Source organism: Petaurus breviceps, unplaced genomic scaffold, assembly GCF_028583685.1.
Source record: "Petaurus breviceps papuanus isolate PSGF00001 unplaced genomic scaffold, PetGlider_PUasm1.0 98, whole genome shotgun sequence".
Classification (NCBI taxonomy): domain Eukaryota; kingdom Metazoa; phylum Chordata; class Mammalia; order Diprotodontia; family Petauridae; genus Petaurus; species Petaurus breviceps.
In genome coordinates this window covers 61,933,839-61,956,809 of record NW_027187460.1, presented here as the reverse complement: position 1 = coordinate 61,956,809, position 22,971 = coordinate 61,933,839, and the positions used below count along the sequence as shown (strand labels likewise).

Genomic DNA, 22,971 nt, shown 5'->3' with positions numbered 1-22,971 from the left:
GTTGCCATGAGGATCAAATAATATAATAATTGTAAAGAGCTTAGCACAATGCCAGGCACATAACAAACATTATATAAATATTAACTATTATTATTATTTTCTCCCCCATTTTTTAAGTCCTACCTTCTACAACCCCTCTTAATTTCTTCCCTTTGTTAATTCTTTCTTATTTATCATATGTATACACACACATATATTTTTGTATGTATTTGTTTGCACATTGTCTCCAGCTTCAGACTGTAAGCTCCTTGAAGGCAAGGATTGTCTTTTGCGTCTTTATGTATCCAGCACTTATCACAGTGCCTGAAACAAAGTAGATGCTAAATACATATTGACTCACTGACCAAATTTAGATAATCAAGCTCTGATTGAGAGTATTTCCTAATTTCCAAAATGCTCACACTGAAAATTTAATAACTAGCTTTCTTCCCGATCTAGCCTATCACTGGCAATATCTGTAGGCAAGTGACTACCTCCCTAAGGAAGGTCAAACTTACCTGCTGGAGCAATGTAAAGAAGCGGATGAAGATTTCACTTCTCAAGATGTTTGGATCCATAGGGACTGGAAAATAATGAACATCAGTCAGGGTTAGCATGGGAAGATGGGAGAAACCTGACCCTGCCCTGCCACAATGCTCTCATTTCACACTGTATCCTGGCCCAGGTATCTCATTCCAGTGTAGGCTTTGAAACTTTACTCAGGCACTCTGGCAGGAATGGGGTCACCTCCAGCATGGCAGCCAGCTAAGCCCAACCCCTTTCATTTAAACTTAAGTACAAGACCCTCCTGCTCCAGGAAGGTCTCCCAGAATGATAAGCCTGAGAAATCACAGCATTGTCTTTAACACTCACTTGGATAAGCCAATTCAGTTCCCAAGTATCAGCTTTTTCATCTGTAAAATGGGGATTATAACACTTACACTACCTACATCAGGGGTATTTAGAGGAGACCTAAAACTATAAATGGGGGGGTGGGAAGGGGGAGGGCAGAGACAAGATGGCAGAGTAAAACCATAAATCCAAACCTGACAAGGACCCCAGAGACCATTCTAATACAATTGTTTCATTTTACCAATGAAGAAAGTTTGGTCTGAAAGTCAACTGAAATATCCAGTCACACAGGTAGTAAGCACAGTTTACTGAATGACTCTGAATCCGGAGCCAGGGTTATTTCCACTGGACCATCCTGGTTCCTTTGTGAACCTTACAATGTTCTATTCAGTTCAACAAATACTTCAGTGTCTTTTACATGCAAGGCATTGTATATATGAATTATAACTGAGTCTACAAAGTGGTGCAGTGGATAGAGCACCAGCCCTGGAGTCAGGAAGTCCTGAGTTCAAATTTAGCCTCAGACACTTACTGTAGGTAATAATAAGCTCAAGCTGTTGCTCCTTTTTTCTCCATCCAACTTCTCTATCACCTTCCAGGAGCCTTCTGTACAATCAACTCAAATGTAATACAAACAAGTATAAGGCCTTCTTTCTTTCTTCCTCATTAAAATTCACTGTGAATTCCATTAATCTGGCCCTCACCTGGAAAGCAGAAGGAAGGAAGGGAAGAAGAAAGAAAGGAGAAATAAAAGAAGGGGCAAATAAGGGAAGGAAGGAAAGGAGGGGAAGAAGAAGAGAAAGAAGAAGAGAAGGAAGGGAGGTAGGAGGGAAGAAAGGTGGGAGAGAAAAAAGGGAAAGAAGGAGAGAAGGAAGGAGGGAAGAAAGGAAGGAGGAAAAGAAAGTAGGAAGGGAAGAAGAAAGGAGGGAGGAAAGGAAGGAAGGAATGAAGGAAGGAGGGAGCATTTTTTTTTTTCCAAAGCAATAGGGGTTAAATAACTTGCTCAAGGTTACAGGGCCAGGTGTTTCTGCGTGGGTGCTAAGTGTTGGAGCCCAGATTCGATCCCCAGGTCATCCTGACACTGGAGCTGGTGCTCTTACTCGCTGTGCTACCTGGCCGCCCCTGAGGGAGCATTTTTTTAAGCAATTACTATGTGTCAAGCACTGTGCTAAATGGTAGTGATACAAAGAAAAGAATGAAACAGTTATGTGCCATCAACAAACTCATGTTCTAATAGGCAAACAGGTCACACATAAGAAGAAACAGCATCCCTGCAAGAATTTTAGCAACCACAAAGGAAAATTTTTTTTAAATTCATACACATACCACTTTGTAGATACTGTTCCAGCTGCTCCCTCCTCTCATCAGCCATAGATGTGGTCATTGCAAGATAATACTTTGGTGGAAAAGGTGGCAGACAATTCCCAAACACCCGTTTCAGCTGGAAGGTCAGACAAATAAGCCTTCAAATTTAGTACACTTCTGAGTCAGGTTAAACACACACAGACACAATAGAACACTCATGCTCAGGGCAAAATTCATCCAAGCACTGAGTCATAACTAGTAATTCTGGTGCCTGGGGCAAGAAGAGAAGGAGGAAATCATTTGCAGCTACCAGGCATATAAGAATGCCCCAGGTTAGGTACTGCATGGTGTGCTGAAGGATTGGCTGCTTCTTGGGAAGCAGGGGGGCAGGTGGACCATAGGCTGGAAAATGACCAAGAAAAGCTGTCAGCATTTTTTAAACATCAGTGCCCTCAGTCAGCACACCATTGCTTTACCCTAGTTACTTCTCAGCAAGTTCCTTATATACAAATAGCCTTTTAAAAGGTGAAATAGTTGGGGTGGCCAGGTAGCACAGCGAGTAAGAGCACTGGCTCCAGTGTCAGAACGACCTGGAGATCGAATCCCGGGCTCAGACACTTAGCACCCACCCAGAAACACCTGGCCGTGTAACCTTGAGCAAGTTACTTAACCCCAATTGCTTAAAAAAAAAAAAAAAAAGGTGAAATAGTTAAAGTGATGGTGTTTGGACTTCCTCAAGTACTTCTTTTCTCTTTTTTTTTTTTTAAGACCATCAGATCACATAAGTATACCTGAGGTCAATAGTTTAATTTCCCCCATCTCAGCCTAACAGAACACTTACAGGACAGCTAAAAAAGTATAAGTGCTCTGATAGAATTTTTACTAAACCCAATAAAACAGGGTAGTTGGGTGGCACAATGGATAGAGCACTGCCCTCTGAATCAGGGAGACTCATGTTCATGAGTTCAAATCTGGCATCAAACAGTAACTGTGTGAAACTGTCTGGGAAAGTCACTTCGCCCTGTTTGCCTCAATTTCCTGACCTGTAAAATGAGCTGGAGAAGGAAATGGCAAACTATTCCAGTATCTTTGCCAAGAAAATCTCAAATGGGGTCATGAAGAGTTAGATATAATTGAACAACAAAACTCAATCAATGCTTTCCTTGACGAGGCCTCATGACAAAGCTCCATGGTAACATGTAAGGACTGGAATCCCACAAAGTAATAAAAATAACTGAAATTTCATCTTCATTCATTTGCTTATTTATTGATAAAAGCTTAGATATAAGATGTATCTGTATTTTTTTTACTAAAAGAAAAAATGCATAAAATGCCTAGGGTCCCAAGGGAAGAGGAGGGGGAAGAGGGTCCCAGCCTGTCACCTCTGAGTCACACCAAACTTGGAGTAGGATTACAGAATCATAGATTTAGATCTGGAGAGATCATAAGATCATAAGTCTGGAACTCCAAAGGTCATATCTTAGAGGTCATCTAGGCCCATCTCCTTATTTTACAACATAAGGAAACTGAGGCCCAGAAAAATTAAGTAATTTGCCCCAAGATCACAAAGGTAACAAGTGGCGCAGCTGCTACTGCCTCTGTTTAAATCTTTTCTGCGTTTGTCTCACTGAACAAAATTTTAAGCCAGATATGAAATAATTTAGATTGTATTCAGGCAAGAATTTGAACTGAAATGGAAAAATATGACCTATGTGTCATGTGTATAGTACCCTGATGCTGCCATCAGGTAGATGACTATAGCATTGAAAAAAAAGTGAATGAGACAGCTTAGCATGGCGGATAGAAAGTTGTTCTTAGAATCATGAAGACCTGGATTCTAGTCCTTCTTCTGGGTGACCCTGGGCAAGTGACCTGACCTCTCAGTGTCCCATTTCAGGAGGTCTGATATTTTAAATGACTTTTGTTAAACTTCTTTTAGGGCTCATGCAACTTCTTCTAGGCTTAAATATATGAAATACAGATTTCATATTGGTGGTTTTGTTTCTGTTAAACAAATAAAAATGAAGCTCATTTTATAGGAACACTCAAGGAAATGAAAGAGGAAAGAAGTGAAATTGACAAAAGTCCCATATTTGAGGTGAAGGTCATCTGGGAAAACACCTGGAGATTTCTGGATTAAGAACTCTTCTAATATAATTCAAATAGAAATTTAATAAAAAATCCTTATCTTATTTGCATCCCATTATTTCTTGATTAATTGATATTTAAAAGGTAATTGTCTTCCTTAGCATCTGTTCATAAAAGTCACAGATGTTTCCCAAATTGACTCTAATCTAATGAGCAGCATATAGTGCATGCATCAGCAAATTCAGCCTTGTTGTCAGGCTGGTATAGAGCAAGGCTGCCAAAGACACGTCATGTGGGACAGAGAGGTCAGATGCTAAGTCTACAATCATCTGAATTCTGATACTGGTTCCAACCTGAAATCCCTTCTAGTCAGTCTTATCGCTTAGGCTAGCTGCTCAAAGGATTCCCAAGCACCACCCTCCACTACCAATACTGTATTGGTCTGAATGGGAAGACAAACATGCTATAAATATCTGGGCAGTTCACTTTGCCAAAAGTCAATCATTAACTTCACAAGTTCTTCAGGGTTTTCAAAACTGGAGAATTTTTCAGGGGTTTCAAAAGAACCATTGATTTCACCTTCAAGAATCAGCTAGTTCAAGAATTCAGTTTAATTTTACTCTTTCAAAACCATTTGAGAAGATCCCTGAAAACAGTTACTTCTTTCACCATTTGAAAATCATTTTTGTTATGTATATTCAATATAATTCAGTCTTTACTGCAAGGTTTTCAAGAACAGAGATGTGGATATTGAAACCTCATTATAATACCTCAAACTCACTGCTCAATAACTGTAATGCCATACTGTGTTATTTGTATGAAGATAATACTATTGACTTACCATCAAAAGGACATGTGTTGTGAGTGTCCTATTGACCATCCATCTGGCAGCAGAGATGGATTGTGCTATGTCTCATTTTCTGTCCCCAGCACAATTGTTAAATCATTAAGGATTGGGACTATGTCATATCTGCATTCTATATTTCCCCATGCCTAAGTCACCCACACCAGCTCACATCATGCCCCTTGTAAACAGAAGTAATTTTTGTGAAGGAACTAATGGCACACAAGTAAGTCATCTGAAAATAGAGGTTTTCGCTGTCATTCATTGACAAATATTTACCGAGTTTATTGGAGAGGCAGCACAAGGCAGTGGAAACAGAGGACCTGTGTTTAAATTCTTATTACTTATGTGACCTCAGACAAGTCACTTAATGTCCCTGGACCTCAGTTTCCTCTCCTTTAAAATGAGGGGATTAAAGTAGATGGCCGCAGAGGCTCCCTCTAAGGTCTGTCTATATGACCCAACGATCTCTCTTATAATAGGACAATGGACTGGGAACACAAAGAAGCACAAGACATGATTCCTATCCTAAAGAGACTTGCAAGTTTAATTGAAATCGAATGTAGACATAAAAGGATAAATAACATTACAAGCAGTGTATACTGAGTGAGTAGCCGAGACATTTAAGAGGCACACAGAATGAGAATCAATTACCAAGAGTTGGGGCAGTATTGAAGGAGATCTCAGAGTAGCTGGTTCTATAACGAGGAATAAGGTTTAGACAAGCACAGATATCAAGAAACGGATTTTTTTTTGGAAGGGGGAACAGCTTGAGCAAAGGATAGGAATTCTCTTGACTAATTCAAAGAAAAAAGGAATGGGCAAGTTTGAAGTAGAGGGTCTACCTATATAAGGGAGAAGGTAGGGTCCAACTGCCAAGCCAACTATCTTGTATGAGGAATATGACCCTGCTATCGATTAGTATCATACACCGAAAAAACAATGCATCATCTGCTGGAAGTATCAACATCTTACTTAATTGTGGGGGACTGACAATGGACCTAGTGCTCACAAAAAGACAGATCTAAAACTAAGTTTAGAGAGAAGACTCTCTCAATTGTCCCATGAGTTACACTCCTGTTTCTACGAGCCAATATTATGCTTGCTCTTACATACACACACACACACACACACACACACACACACACCCCAGTCACAACAATAGATACTATCTTGAATTCATGGTACACAATTTGACTTCAGATCTTTTTGCCTGTTACTTACTTCTCTACATGTAATTTTTTAAGCCAAATCACTTTGTCAGTTTCATGAGGAGTCAGACATGACTGAAAAATGAATGAATAACAACAATAATAGCTGCTGGATTATCCTTTTTAGAAAAGAATGGAAATGAGAAAAGAAACTGAAGTTCAGTGATATTAGGCTACTTGTCCAAGGTCACACAGCTAGTTACTAACTAAACTGGGGCTAAAACCCAGATCTCCTAATTCCTAGGCCAGTGTTTGTTCCATTACACTATGGAAAAACTACCTCAGCTTTTACAAACTGCAAGATTGCCATAAAGTCAGCATCTGTATCAGTCCTCAAACAAGAAACCATTACTAATGTTGAATGTTAAAAGGGAAGTTATTGTTTACCCCCAAAACATAACTTTTTAAGAAAACACCATCTCAAGAAAAGGCATGGAACTCCCCAGGCTCAAATAAATAAATGTATACATATCAATGGAACAATTTAGTTAGGTGCCTAAACACTATGGTCACTTCCAAAGAGCTATATAGCACTTTTAGGTTTACAGAACACTTTTAGTAAACCTTCACAATGATCCTGTGAAGGTAGGTGCTATTATTATCAGTCTCATTTTACAGATGAAAAAACTGTGACTGTGAAAAGTTCAGTGACTTGTTCAGGGTCACATAGCCAACAGGTGTCTGAGACAGAATTTTCGAGTTTTCCTGACTCCACATCCAGCACCTGGAGGTGTATTCAGAAATGACTGTTAGGTAAAAATGAAAGGCATTTTAAAATCTCATGTTAAGGGACAAATCATTTGAATCTTTATTTTTTGTGCTGACAATTTTGCCAACACTGAAAAGCCACTTAAGAACTATGAATTCTGTAGAAATAGAAAGAGGAGAAATTTATACCAGCAAGACACAAGGAAGATGGATGTTACAAAGAATATTATCACTTTAGTACTTGGAAAAATTGGACCCCATTGTTGGGTATCTCTTAACATCCATTTAGTCTCCACAGGGAACATGGCCAATGCCACTCATTAAAGGCCATTTAAATATTCCAAAGAGTCCTAATTTGGAGCTTCTTAAAGCAGAAAAAGTTAGAAAAGATGGTGGGGCAAAGGTTTACCCCACCATCTCTCTTTTCTTTTGTCTACAGATGGGATGAGAGTGGCCTCACAACTGTCCATCCCCCAAGTATTTTTTATCTGAAGCTACTAGTTATGCAGAAGCCTATGCAAAAATTCTTCAAGATGCTTCCTATCAGCTGCCTTGAAGGTAACCTATCTCATCATGTTATTCTACTAACTCATTACAGGCATACATTTGGATGTTGCCCTACTATATGACCCAAATCCCTAACTGTCAACAAACACCTACTATGTGTAGAGAACTGATCCCACCTCTTGACACCCACATTCCCAGTGACTATATGGTTTTCACACATTATTGGCATCAAAACATTCCTACAACTAGTCATGCACATCTTAATCAAAAGCACCTAATAGTATTTCAGTTTTCTGAACCCACAATTTAGAAATCACCTACCACAAATGACATTACCACTATTCTCATCAACCAAATACATTTTATACCAATATATTTAAAATTGATTTCCAAAATACAAGAATAAAATAAATTCTTCCTTTAATCAACTACCTCAATCTATTCAGTTTTTTATTTACCCCACCAAATTAGGAAAACTAAATGACAGATGGGCAATCCTGATCCCAGAAATAAACATCCTCTACAACAAAGTAAGGTAATTGCCAAGAGCCTAAATGTCATCCTGATCAGTCATTCTTTTTGGCTTGGTCCTTCATACTTGCCAGTACTTGAATACTATGAATATGACCACTGGAAAACAAAAAATAAGGACACACCTGTTTAATAGGAATCAGCTTAAGGAACTCGGCAGAGGGAGGAAGATAAACACCAACGTATACAAGGTGCCAGCTTTGGGCTGTATTATCTGGGTGGAGAGAATTCAGTGAAGGAAGTTTATTCATTTTAAAGAAGGGGCATATCTCCAAGGGTGATGAGGGTGGAATGGGAAATCTAAGCCTTTAAAATGAGGTGTGCCCCAGGAGGAGTAGAGCACAGGTTTGAGTCAGAAATCTTGGGTTCTCTTCCTAATGCAAATACTTCCTCACTAACCCACATAGAGCAACGCTGTACACACCTGGCTTCTTAATACTTTTCAAAGCCATTACACACACTTATAGGACAGGAGATGGCCAGGATGAACCCGGGTGGGTTTGAGAGGTCATCTAAGCCATTCATACTATTAAATGAGGAAAAGCGGATATAAGTGCTTTGAACACCTTGAAAATGTTACATAAATATCAGCGAATATTAGAGCACCTAGATTGAAATCCCCCTCTACCACTCACTACAAACGACAAATCACAATCTCCTCCGACTTTGTTTCTTCACCTGTAAAATAGTCAGATTGGATTAATGGTTTCCAAGGTCTCCTACTCTAGATCTGTGAGCATGCCCCTCTTTAACAGACGAGGACGCTGAGACCTGGGGAAGTTACAGTTTTCCTCAGGTTATGCAGATAAAGAAAGCAGTAAGGTGAACAAATGTTACGGTCGAAGTATCAATCAGCAAATGTAAATTGACCGTACCGGTCAGGCGGCCGCCGGAGTAACATTCAAGCTTCTTCCCCACCCACCTCGCGCTTTCCCCAAGGGGAAGGCGGGAGTCCTATAGTTTAGTAATGGAGTTTAGTCCTCACAAAGGTTCCCGGCCCAAGAGAATGCTATCCCAAGTCTTCCAGGCTCTGGTCATCTACCCTAGTTCTTGAATCCCTTTGGGTATCCTCTCTATCCTCTCTCCCCATCTCCCACTCCCCACTCCCCACACCAAGTCAGAAAGGTGAGTCCTATAACCTCAGACAAATTCCAGTCCCAAAATACTTGAAGGTTCCTGGACCATAAGATGGTGTTCTGGGACACTGGATGCTAGCCCTTGGGGGACGCCCTTGTTTCGCGAGTCCCTTGCTCCCCACGAACACTCACCTGCTCATTCAAGCGATGCAGCTGACTGTAGCGCACCTTGCAGAAGAGGAATCCTTCCAGGTACACCGAATACAGCTGAAATCACACAAACACACACGTTAGAGGTGAAAAAGAAATCAGGTAACCTAATCTGTATTTCTCCCGTGTCACCCTAGCCCCAGGATCCACGCACCACGTAGCGACCCCCCAGTGTGTCCAGCCGCTGCTGGGACACGGGGATGCTGAAGTGCATCTTCATAGTGCTTGGCAGAGTTGGCCGGCCGCCGTGCCGGGGCTGGGGCTCGCTTCCCTTCTCTTCTCTGGGACTCTACTCAGCACCTAACTCCTGGGCGCCAGCTGCAGGCTTTGCATGCCCACCGGAGGGCGGAGCGGACCTCTCTTCTCCTCCCCTGAGGGGAGAGGGTACGGCCCAGGTGAAGCGGACAGGACCGGGCTGAAGGACCGCCTCTCCCCAGGCTCCACCAGGCGTTTGGAAGGAAAGGGTGGGGTGGGATCTGAGTCTGAGGCTGGCTAAGCTGTTGTGTCTGTCCCATGAAAAATCAGAGCTCCAGGGACCAGTTTGGGGAGCTGTTCAGGGCAAAGAAGTGGAGAGCTGGCTGATTCCCATTCTCACCTATCTCCCACTCCTGGTGTTGGGCTGCTGAAAAGACAGCCCCTAAATCCAAGCAAGGTCCAATCCGATCCCATCCAACAAACATTTTTTTTTGTAATTATTTTGCCTTAATTTTATTATTTCCTGATGTCTCATGAAGTCGTTAGCTTCCACTTGTCCAATTATAATTTTTTTAAATTAATTTATTGTTTTCAACATTCACTTTTTAAAAATTTTAAGTTCCATTTTTTTCTGCCTCCTCCCCTCTTCCCTCCCTGATATGGCAAGCAATCTGATACAGGCTATACATGTACAATCATATTAAGCATATTTCCACATTAGTCATGTTGTGAAAGAAGAATCAGAACAAAAGGAAAAAGCACAAGAAAGAAAAAAAAAAGAAAATAGTGTGGTTCCATTTGCATTGGGACTCCATAGTTCTCTCTGGATGTGTATAGTATTTTACATCATGAGTCTTCTGGAATTGTCTTAGGTCATTGTATTGCAGAGAAGAGTTAAGTCTATCAAAGTTGGTCATCATACAACGTTGTTACAGTGTACAATGTCCTCCTGGTCCTGCTCACTTTACTCAGCATCAGTTCATGTAAGTCTTCCCAGGTTTTTCAGAAATCTACCTGCTCATCCTTTCTTATGGCACAATAGTATTCCATTACATTCATATACCATAACTTGTTCAGCCATTCCCCAATTGATGGGAATCCCCTCCATTTCCAATTCTTTGCCACCACAAAAAGAATTACTATAAATATTTTTGTACATATGGGTCCTTTCCCCATTTTTATGATCTATTTGGGATACAGAACTTGTAGTGGTATTGCTGGATCGATCAATGGACATGCAGTTTCATAGCCCTTTGAGCATAGTTCCAAATTGCTCTCCAGAATGATTAGATCAGTTCACAACTTCATCAACAATCCATTAATGTTCCAATTTTCCCACATCTCCAACATTTATCATTTTCCTGTTTTGTAATATTAGCCATTTGCATTTCTCTAATCAATAGTGATTTAGAGCATTTTTCATATGACTATAGATAGCTTTAATTTCTTCATCTGAAAACTGCCTGTTTGCATCCTTTCACCATTTATCCTTTGGGGAATGACTTATATTCTTAAAAATTTGACTCAGTTCTCGATATATTTTAGAAATGAGGTCTTTATCAGACACACTGGCTATAAAAATTGTTTCCCAGCTTTCTGCTTCCCTTCTAATCTTGGTTGCACTGACTTTGTTCCAACAAGTATTGTTTTTTTGAAGGGGGGGGAAGGCAGGGCAATTGGGATTAAGTGACTTGCCCAAGGTCACACATCTTAGTAAGTGTTAAATGTCTGAAGTCTGAATTTCAATGCAGGTCCTCCTGACTCCAGGGCCAGTGCACTTTTCACTGACCAGTAACAAATATTTATTAAAGGCATAGATGAACTAGTTGTCAAAACAAACAAGCAAACAAAAATCATAACAATTACTTACTGCCCCAGGAAGCTTACCTTGTTTTGAAGTCTCCAGGAGTGTGGCTGGGTCTAGTTCTGCTTGCCCTCTGTGCTTGGTCAGGATCTCTAGAAAGACCTGATGAGGCGGGGGGGGGGGGGGGGGGGGGGGGGGGGGGGGGAGGGCCAGAGCCAAGATGGTGGAGTAGAAATAGAACTTCAACTCAGCTCCGGCTTCCACCTCCTCCAATACATGTAAAAAATGAGTCTAAACAAACTTTAGAGCTACAGAACCCACAAAGTGACAAAGAGAAACTAACCTCTCACTGAAGACATCCCAGCAGGCCATCAGGAAGGGACCATCTCAGTGCTCTGGGAGCTGAACCCAGCCCTGGGTGACCTTGAGTATTTAACCTCAGGGCAGTCCGACCAGCCAAGGCTAGAGGGATGTTGGGAGAGTAGATCACCAGAAGCTGTGGCGGTTGCCAAAATAATCAACCAACCAGCCAAGGCTAGAGGGATGTTGGGAAAGTAGATCACCAGAAGCTGTGGTGGTTGCCAGAATTATCAGCCCATAAATGCCAAAGACAAAGTGAGAGATCAGTGGACTTTGGGAACAGGGAGTCCGGGAGTGCGGTCCAGCCTCTGCCCCCTGGAGGGAGAAGCAGTTGAGGCAGCATGGCTGCTTCAGAGCTCCTGGACTCCAGATTGTAGGGGGACCAAGCAACCAGTCTGAAGGGTAATCACTCTTGCTTTAACCTGCTTGGATCTGGATTTCAGTCTAGGTTGGAGGTCCTGGGGTGTATGACTAGGTGCCAGAGCATGTGGAGGCTTCAGATTAGGCAGCCAACTAATAGCTCCAGCAACTAAGAAAACCCCAGAGTTTTGGGACAAAACTCCCCTCTCTGGAAGCAGAGTTCTGCTGGGGCAAAAAGCTCAAAAGTCAAGAAATTGAGTGACAACACAAGCAAGCAAATGAATCAAAGCAAGCTCAGCAATCTGGCATTAGATTCCTATTTGGGGGACAAAAAGCATCAAATCATGGAACAGGAGGAAGACAGCACAGTCAGAACTCCTGCACCAAAAGCTTCCAAGAAAAATATGAATTGGTTACAGGCCATAGAGGAGCTTAAGTAGGATTTTGAAAACCAGATAAGAGAAGTGGAGGAAAAATTGGGAAGAGAAATGAGAATGATGCAAGAAAATAATGAAAAGAGAGTCAACAACCTGACTGAAGAAAATAATACCTTAAAAAATAGAACAAATTAAATGGCAAGAGAGGCTCAAATAGCCAATGAGGAGAAGAATGCCTTAAAAAGCCAAATTTGCCAGATGGAAAAAGAATCTCAAAAACTAACTGAAGAGAATCATTCCTTCAGAATTAGATTGGAGCAAATGGAAGCTAGTGATTTCATGAGAAATCAAGATACTATTAAACTGATCCAAACAAATAAAAAAATAGAAGGCAATGTGAAATATCTCGTTGGGAAAACCACTGACGTGGAAAATAGATCCACGAGAGATAAATTTAAAATTATTGGAACACCTGAAAGCCATGATCAAAAAAAGAACCTAGAAATCATCCTTCAAGAAATTCTCAAAGAAAATTGCCCTGATGTTTTAGAACCAGAGGGCAAAATAGAGGTTGAAAGAATCCACCACTCATCTCCTGAAAAATATCCCAAAAAGAAAACTTCTAAGAATATTATAGCCAGGTTCTGGAGTTCCCAGATCAAGGAGAGAATATTACAAGGAGCCAGGAAGAAACAATTTGAATATTGTGGAAACACAATCAGGATAACACAGGATTTGGCAGCTTCTACACTGAGGGATAGAAGGGCGTGGAATATGATATTGTGGAAGTCAAAGGAGCTGGGATTAAAACCAAGAATCACCTACCAGCAAAACTGAGTATCATGTTTCAGGGGAAAATATGGTTATTCAGTGGAATAGAGGACTTTCAAGCATTCTTGCTGAAAAAACCAGAGTTGAATAGAAAATTTCACATTCACATTCACGAAGCAAGAGAAGCATGAGAAGGTAAACAGGGAAAAGAAATCATAAGGAACTTATCAAAGTTGAACTATTTACCTTCCTACATGGAATAACAATAATTGTAACTTGTGAAACTTTTCTCAGTATGAGAATAGTTGAAAGGAATAGAAATGTATATGTATATATGTGTGTATGTATACATAAATATATATGTCTATATAGGAGGGTATATGGGTGTATGAATACATATATGACTGTTATGTAAGTGTACAGGTATATATAGACAGAGGGCACAGGACCAATTGAATAGGAAGTAATGATACTTAAAAGGTGAAATTGAGATGTGAGAGAGGAATATAATGAGAGGAGATGGGGAGAGACAGAATGGGGCAAACTATCTCATATAGAAGAGGCAAGGGAAAACTGTTACAATGGAGGGAAAGAACAGGAAGGCAAAAGGGAATGAATCAACCTTACTGTCATTGAATTTGACTTAGAGAGGGAATGACATACACACTAAATAGGGTATCTCACCCTACAAGAGAGTAAGGGGGAAGGGGATGGGGGGGATGATGGAGGGGAGGGCAGGCTGGGGGAGAGGGAAGTTGGAAGCACACACTTTTGAAAAGGGACAGGGTCAAAGTAGAGAATAGAACAAGTGGGGGGGGGGCGGGATAGAATGGAGGGAAATATAGTCAGTCTTTCACAATATATCCACTATGGAAATGTTTTGCATAGCTTCACATGTACAACCTATATTGAATTGCTTATCTTCCCAGTAAGGGTGGGTGACAATGGAGGAAGGGAAATAATTTGGAATTCAAAGTTTTAAAATCGAAAAATTTTTTTAAATATACATATTATTATTATTTTTTCATGTAACTGGGAAATAAGATATATAGGCACTGGGGCATAGAGATCCATCTTACCCTACTGAAAAGTAGGAGGGGGTAGATTGGGGGAGGGGGTATTTAGTGGGATCACTGTTTTGGGGTGGTGGGTAGGGAAAAAATTTTTTTAATTTTTTAAAAAGAAAAAAATTTTAAAATATATTCTACAATTTAAAAAAATAATAAAAAAGACCTGATTAGGAGTAGATCATATTGCCAGATAGTTCCATTTCTAGTTATTGCAAGCTATGATCTGCTCCATTTTCTTATTTTTTGTGTGGGGCCAATGAACTATTGGCCATAGACTTAACTGGTGGTTACTAGAATTTAATCTCCTCAAGGGAGTGACAGATTCAGATTTGGTTTTGCTTTTTGCTTGTGTCTTTATATTCTTAGACTTAGCACAGTGCTTTGCAACACTTTCTGAACTGAATTGAAATAGAATGAGGTCTAGGGCTTGTTGGGGGTGGCAATGTATTAAAATTGTCTATATTTCAAAATTTATTCATATGATTGAAAGCTCCTTTACCTCTAGCATCTGGGCTGAGATCCTACAATGGAAATCAGAAGCAGGTTCTTTCGACCAAAGAGCAGTGTCACTTAACCTCTCTAGATTCAAAATCCTCATGGAGTTGAACTAGATCCCACAATCTCAAAATTGGAAGAAAACCCTGGGACCATCTAGTCTCATGCATTCCTAAATAGGAGTCTCTTCTATAACCTCCTTGATAAGTGGTCATTCAGACTTTATTTTGGAAACTGCAAGAAAGGGGCATCTAAGATTCTCTTAGTTGTAATATTTTGTAATTCTATGATGAATGGTTGACAAATATTGGAAGCAGGTGAGTTGGAGGGACCATAATTGATAAAGGGAAAAATCCTCAATGAGAAAACTCATTCTTGGGCGGCTAGGTGGCTCAGTGAGTAAAGCGCTGGCCCTGGAGTCAGGAGGACCTGAGTTCAGATCCGGCCTCAGACACTTAACACACACCAAAAAAACCTAGCCATGTAACCTTGGGCAAGTTACTTAGCCCCAATTGCCCTCCAAAAAGAAAAAAAAAAACCCTCATTCTCCCATGGCAGGTGGATACCTTCTTTGCAACTAGAGTCTTGACAATTACCTAGAACATTGATTGGTTAAATGACTTGACTAGGGTTACATAGTCAATATACATCAAGGGGGAAGGAGGAACTTGACCCCAGATCTCTATCCACCATGCCATGCTGCCTCTAGTTGAGGGGTAGGTGGAACCCATATGTGTGGATTTTAACTGGAAGTTGGAAAATACATATATAATACAGAGACCCAGTCTCAAATGAACTGTGGAATGAGAGAATAATACCAGCAATGGACCCCTTCAATAAGTCAAGAAAATCACAGGACATAGTGGAGATACTTCTGCTAATTTGTCTAAAGGGAGAATCACTTCTTGACCAGCCTTGGGGTGAAAGACAAAAAGAACTCAGAGGTTCTGCACCATTTCAGAGTGGACAATGCCTAAAGTCATCTTTTACTGTGCTACTCCCAATACAGAACTGGAATGAGACTGGCCTCTAATTTTGAGTACACATCCTACTTCTATTGAAACAAATGATCAAAAATGGGAAATAGACAACAGGATTTATATTGACACTGACGATAATTTCATCCAGAACTGTAAATTAATTGCTATAGCAAAGAAGTTTAAAGGAAAAAAAAGCTCCCAAAAAGCCTTAATCAACAAATATCTAACTTGCCAAATAGGGAAGTTTGTCTGGCAAAGGCAAGACTGGTTTAGAATATAAATTTGCATGTAAAATCTTAAAAACAAGGATGTTGAATGGTCATAAGTGGAATTGTCTCATCAAGCAGAGAAAAGCAGTCTAAAGAAAAATAAACCACCCTAAAGAAAACTTGCCCCCCCCATTTTTTCTTACTTAGTGTTGCCTGTGAACCTTTCATGAGGCCTAAAATAAGTCAGGAATAAAAAAAGTTCATCTCGTGCCAGTCAAATCAATATGTCAAGATCAAGTGAAACTGATGGGAACAAGAAGAACCAAAATAGGACACAAAGACCATTCAAGAGTCAGATAGTTATGTCCTTCCAACATTAGCTATGGAAGCAATAGAGATGAAACACATGCCACCCAGCAGTTTCCAAGAAATTTTTGGTAAGCAATGTCAAAAGAGCCTAGAAATACTCTTAATGTGCAACAAATCTTATATTGCTTACAATGTTTCCTCTAGGAATTGGAATAGAAATTCCTCCAGCTCTGCTCAGCTAGCCATCAAGATCACTAATCCAAATGTTTGACTGAGGAGTGAAGAAAATGAGTAAACTGTTTTGCACATTTTTATTTGTGTTAAATAAAATGTCAAACTACCATATGGGGGGAAAATAAAGAAAACTTGGCAAGATATTCAGCTAAGCAAAGCTATCCCAAGGGCATTCAAGGATGAAAATGGAGAGAAGACTAAAAAGAAAAGAAAAAAATGGAAATAATTTGCAAAAATGCTTACAACAAACCATTTTGTGCATCGAGGATAGTGGAACCATTACACTTGGACCCTGACCTCACAGTCCCAAAGGTGCTTATAATGGAAATAGAAGACAATAAAACAAAAGTCCTTCTTTGGTCAGCTTGGATGAAGTATATATAATAGAGATTTCTGCTGAAGACAATATAATTGTAAAGTTCAAGTTTCTTTTGAGCCTTGTATCAAGTCTATTAAGAAACTAAATGGATGAAGAATTATTGCCCAGATATCAAAGAGATAGCTTATCTAATAATATATCTATCTGGCCCTGCCAATACAGATGGGCAATGAACTGGACCCAGAGTTTAAAAGGAGAAGGAGAGTGACTAGTTCGCTTTCATGAAATTGCAAAGCACTTTACTGACCCCAAACTTACCTTAAATAGTAAAGGCCTATATTTTCTTTTCTTTTTTAATTTTTCTTTGGGTTTTTTTGGGGGGTTACATTTTAACTTTCTCTCCCTTCTTCCCTACCCAACACTGAAGAAGGCCAACATCTAACACAGACTGACAAATATGTGTAAAGCCATACTATGCACACTTGTATTTATCAGTTCTTTCTCTGGAGGTGGGTATATAGCATCTTCCTTCATAGGTACTTTGTAATCAATTTGAGTATTTATAGCACTCAGAATAACTTGGTTGTCCACAATTATTCTTTAAACAATATTGCTGTTATTGTGTACAACATTCTCTTGGTTCTGCTCATTTTACTCTTCATTATTTCATGCAAGTCTTTCCATGTTTTTCTAAAATCAACCAGCTCATTATTTCTTATAACACAGTTGTATTCCATCACAATCATATACCACAACTTGTTTAGCCATTCCCCAATTGATGAACACCCTCTCAATTTTCAGGTCTATGCTACCACAAAGAGAGCTGCTGTAAATATTTTAGAACATATAGGTTCTTTCCCTTTTTCCCTGATCACCTTGGGAAATAGACTTAATTTTGCTGGGTCAAGGTATATAGAACAGTTTTAGAACTCTTTGGGCATAACTCCAGAATATTTTGCAAAATGATTGGATTGGTTCAGAATTTCACCAACAGCGGATTATTGCCCCAATTTTTCCAAATTCCCTTCAATATTTGTCACTTTTCCTCTTATCATTTTAGCCAATCAGATAAGTTATAAGATTATATCTCAAAATTATTTTAATTTGTATTTCTCTAATCAATAATGATTTAGAGGATTTTTATGACTATAGTTTTGATTTCTTCATTGAAAGGGACTACATTTTCAATACAAATATTTAACCATGGTTGCTACATGCTAGTAGTCAAAGGTAAAACACCATTGCCTCCAAAGAATTAAATATAAGTACCCCACAGAGGATAATGGAAAGGTACGTATTGGCTGTGAGCAGGCTACAAGATATAATCACAGAGAAACTCTGAAGGAGAACAGAAATCAAAGCTATCAAAAAATAATTGTATGAAAGAATAAGAAAATGAGCTGGTCATGTGGTGAAGAGTGAGGGATAATGGGTGAATGCACAGTGTTCCACTGGCATTTTCAAGATATTAAGGAAAAGTAAGGAAGGCTTCTAGCATTTTGGCTAGACTCCATGTGGTGAAAATTTGGGAGAGCATGAATAAGAACTGGACAGGATGGACCAACTTGGATGGCTACAATCTGCTTCAGCAGAAGGAACTCCTGAATCAGTGAAATCTCAGATGAATTTGAGTACTTTAGATTCTTTCAGCTTCATGCAGGGTTCAAGTTCAGCCTCAGACACTAGCTGTGTGACCCTGAGCAAGTCACTTAAACTCTCTTGGCTTCAGTTTTCTCAGCTGTACAATGGAGATAATAACATCATCTACTTGTAATGGCAAGCACAGAAGTAGTTCACACCTTGTTTTAGCTATTGAATAAACACCTTGTTTCAGTTCAAGTTTCTTTTGAGCCCTGTATCAAGTCTATTAAGAAACAAAATGTGTGGACCCCACAACTTGTGAACCCTAGAACTCATGAACTCCTGCAACAGGAAGGGGAGGAGCTAATGACCATATATAAGGAAAATTTCCAGGCTGGAGACAGTAAAACTGAGAAGACGACTCTTATGGTGGCAGAGTCAAGAAGGAGAAAACTTGTGGTATCCCAACACTCTGTTTGTCTGCTCTGTTTGTGTTGATGTTTGTTTGTGATACTGTGTCCAGAAGCCCTGGGACCTTACTGGAAGCCCTGAAAGAGGATTTTCTGGTTGTATGTTTACAGAAGTCCTAGAGGAAAATTTTGGATGTCCTGGATGATGATTTGTGCTGACCTCTTGGACCTTGTTTGTGGGTCTGTGTTGATTTCTATGTTGATTTGTGTTGAGTTCTCAGACCTTATTGGTGGGTCTGAGTTGATTTCACAGGCAGATAGTGAATTAATGATGGTGCTGGCAATGTGCATGTATATTATTGCAGCTTTGTCAAGCTTTGTCTTCCCAGAAACAGGAACTGTGAAGGACTTGAGGTGGACTGGACACTGTGAGATTCAATATGGAATGGGAACTGAGCAAGGAGCTGGACAAGAAACTGGGAGCTGCCTGCCTTTGAACCCAGGTGACAGTTGAAGCTGGGACCATGGAAGAGGAACCATGGAATCTGAGAGCCAGCCTTGAGTCAAGCTGAAAGAAGACTTTACTTGGATACTGTGTACTGATTGAGAAGATTATGATTTACTGTGACCTAGGGGTGGAGAACTTTGACTTTTGTACTTTGTTATTGAATTAAGGATTTTGTGATTGACTAAATGAATGTTCTTTGTAAAAAAAAACTATGTGATCACTTTGGTGAAAACTATGTGGCCATTTTAATGATAAGTTGTTGAGTTGTGACATGATCAATGCTGTATTTTGATTTTCTGTGATAAGCTGTGACATTGTAAATGCTGTACCTTGATTTTCTGTGAATGTTTTGCTCTGATTTGTTATTGAATAGAGAGTTCACTATACTGTGTAATCAGAATCTTGAAAGCTATTCACAGCAGCAGTCTTCTGGAAAGCTGCTTGTGCTTGGCTTTACACTACTTCACAGAGTTATTTTAAGGATCAAATGAGATAATATTTGCAAAGTGCTTAGCATAGCGTAGTGCCTGGAACACAGTAGTTACTATATAAATATGTGGACAGCTAGGTGGTACAGTGAATAGAATGCCATGCCTGTAGTCAGAAAACTCATCTTCCTGGGTTCAAATCTGGCCTCTGACACTTACAAGCTGTGTGACCCTAGGCAAGTCACTCAGCTCTATTTGCCTCTGTTTCCTCATTTGTAAAATGAGCTGGAGAAAGAAATGGCAAGCCACTCCAGTATTTTTGTCATGAAAATCCCAAATGGGGTCACGAAGAATTGGATATGACTGAAAAATGACTGAACAATGTATAAATGCTTATTTCTTTTCCTCCCACATGCCCTGACTGCTCAGCATCATAAATATGATATCCACAAAGCATGACTACAAATGAGATGGGTTACTGGTATTGCTTATATACTTCTCTTTTTAATGGTCTTGGCACATATGTGATTTGAAAATCCACATTGTTATTCAAATATTTCTTAAGTGCCTCCTGTGTACAAAGCACTATGCCAGGCATTTTGGGGGAGACAAAATTTACATATAGCTCCCTCTGATTTAACTTATAGGGTCTTAAGGGGATATGACCATTACAAATAATGATAATAAAAAGTGGTACTTGAACAGTGTATAGTAGAGGTGGATAATGTAAGGACTGGGGTAGAACAGGTCCTTACTGAGGGGAGCAGGGAAAGGGCATTAAGTAAAATTCAGCAGAGATTAATTAGAATTTGAGATTAATATTTGGAAATTGGTTAACTCCAGTCCCAAAACCTATTGGAGAAAATCCCTGACCAATGTGCTTTGAGACTATGATTATCTTTGCATAGACGGATAATTGTAAGTCTGAAAGTAACAAACTTTGATGTGTCCTGGATCTGGTTCTTACCAACAAGGGGGAACTGGTTGCTGGGTTGGAAATGATGGAAACTTGAAGGAACTTCTCTCTCTGAACTATGCTGCCAGTTCTCCTGTCATCCTTTTAACCCCTCTCCTTCTAGAACCTGTATTCTGCCCCCTGAAACCCTAGGCTTGGATATGGGAACTCCACTTCATGGCAACCAAGCCTCTATGTCATTCCCCCACACCCCCCATGACAAACCCCTCTTCTTGTTCCTCTTTGTACTGTCTTCCTCTGTTAGAGCGAGCTCCTTGAGGAAAGGGAATGTTAGTCCTTTTAATAGTATTCCCAGGGGCAGCTAGGTGGTGCAGTGAATAGAGCACTGGCCCTGGAGTCAGGAGGACCTGAGTTCAAATTTGGCCTCAGATTCTTAACACTTACTAGTTGTATGATCTTGGACAAGTCACTTAACCCCAATTGCCCTGCCTTTCTCCCTCCAAAAAGACAAAACAAACAAACAAAAATAGTATTCCCAATGCTTAGTGCAATGCCTGGTACTATACTCAATAAATTAAGTTCTCAATAAATTATCATTCATTCTGTGTTAGAATTTGTTACAGGGAAGGAGACAAAAAAAATGGCCTGATACCCCCTAGGTTTGGGGAGGGCAGATTGCAAATAATTTAGAAAAAGGATAGTTAAGATCCCATGGACTAAAATTCAACTAGGCAGGTCTGCCCAGAAGAACTAGCAGGCTCTTAAGAATAAAATTCTGAAGACACAAAGAGAAACTACTCTGATAGGGGCTTCCATATACAGGCACAGGGAACCAACCAATGAACTTGAATTTTTAAGAATATAGGAGACAAGAACAAGGACAGGTAACAGAGGAAGAATCTAGAAAGATAGCATGGGCTGTAAGAATCATGTCAAGAAGAATGAGTTGAGATTGATGAGGGAAGCTAAGCATGAGAAAAAAGCCTTTTAAAAGCTACATGGGGGTAACTAGTTGGCTCGATGAATAGGGCACTGGCCCTAGAGTCAGGAGGACCTGAGTTGAAATCTGGCCTCAGACACTTGACACTTAGTAGCTGTGTGACCTTGGGCAAGTCACTTAACCCCAATTGCCTTGCCTTTACCCCCTCCAAAAAAAACAGCTATATGGGAGGGGAAAAGAAGAATATTCAAGAAGGGATATGACTGCTATTCAGTCATATGACAACAGATGATGATAATAGGTGATGGAGAAAAGGCAGAGTTGTTCAGCTCTTTGTGTATTTCTCTTTTCTCTATCAAGAAGAATGGGAATGTTTCTGGGATGGGAACAATGAAATAAAATGGCCAATAGGGAGTTGATATCCAGGTTAGGTACATTGATTGTAGGAAAGAGCTAACTGGCATTTATGAATTCAAATCACTTACCTGGCTCCGATAAACTATATTTTAGGACCCTGAAAATTATATCCCTGGACCATTAGCAATAATCTTTGGGTTTGTTCCCTTAATAGTATTTTTTCCAATTACATGTAAAGATAGTTTTCAACATTTATGTTTGAAAATTTTTGAGTTCCAATTTTTTCTTCCTACCTTCCTCCATATTTCCCCCTCCCCAAGACAGTAAGCAATCTGATATAGATCAAATATGTATAATCATATTAAACATATTTCTGCATTAGACATGTTGTGAAAGAAGAATCAGAACAAAAGGGAAAAAACACAAAAAAGAAAAAAATCCTGAAAATAGTATGCTTTCATCTGCATTCATACTCCATAGTCCTTTCTCTGGATGTGGTTAACATTTTCCATCATGAGTCATTTGGAATTGTCTTGGTTAGCAACGATCTTTGAAAGGTCATAGAGAAAGGGAGGGGCACTGAAGAACTGGTGAAGGGCAAATGTCCCAATTTTTTTATATAAGGAAGGGAATGAAATTTGCAAACTCTAGTATAGTGAGTTTGATTCTGATTATTAAGAAGATTCTAGAATACATTATTAAAGTGATGCATAGTGCACATAGGGAAAACGAAGTGGGATCGTGTAGTTTCATCAAAAATAGAACATGCTAGACTAGTCTTATTTCCTTATGTAATAGAAATAATTTACAGAGCTACTGGACTGGTAGATCAAGAAAATTCTGTAAATATGACTTACCTAGAGTTTATCAAAATATTTGACAAAGTCTCTCATGCTATTTTTTGTGGGAGAGATGGGGAGGTGTGGGCTAGAGAACAGTTCAACTAGGTGGATTCATAGAATCTCATAACTTCAGAATGGAAGGGGCTTCAATGGTCATCTAGTCAAACTTCTACCAGAAAAAGAATTCCATGCCCC

The 22,971-nt window shown here is 39.7% G+C and overlaps 2 protein-coding genes across 2 annotated transcripts in view; both read right to left on the bottom strand.

Annotated features, from left to right (window-relative positions):
- SNX31 (sorting nexin 31) overlaps positions 1-9,644 on the bottom strand; it is an 89,487-nt gene extending 79,843 nt beyond the window's left edge. The window contains 5 exon segments of the mRNA XM_069081023.1: positions 498-562; positions 2,158-2,272; positions 9,294-9,368; positions 9,466-9,552; positions 9,555-9,644. Of these exon segments, the coding sequence (XP_068937124.1) occupies positions 498-562; positions 2,158-2,272; positions 9,294-9,368; positions 9,466-9,552; positions 9,555-9,644 (432 nt within the window).
- The window catches only part of PABPC1 (poly(A) binding protein cytoplasmic 1), a 114,968-nt gene that overhangs the window by 30,667 nt on the left and 61,330 nt on the right, over positions 1-22,971 (bottom strand). The window lies entirely within an intron of this gene.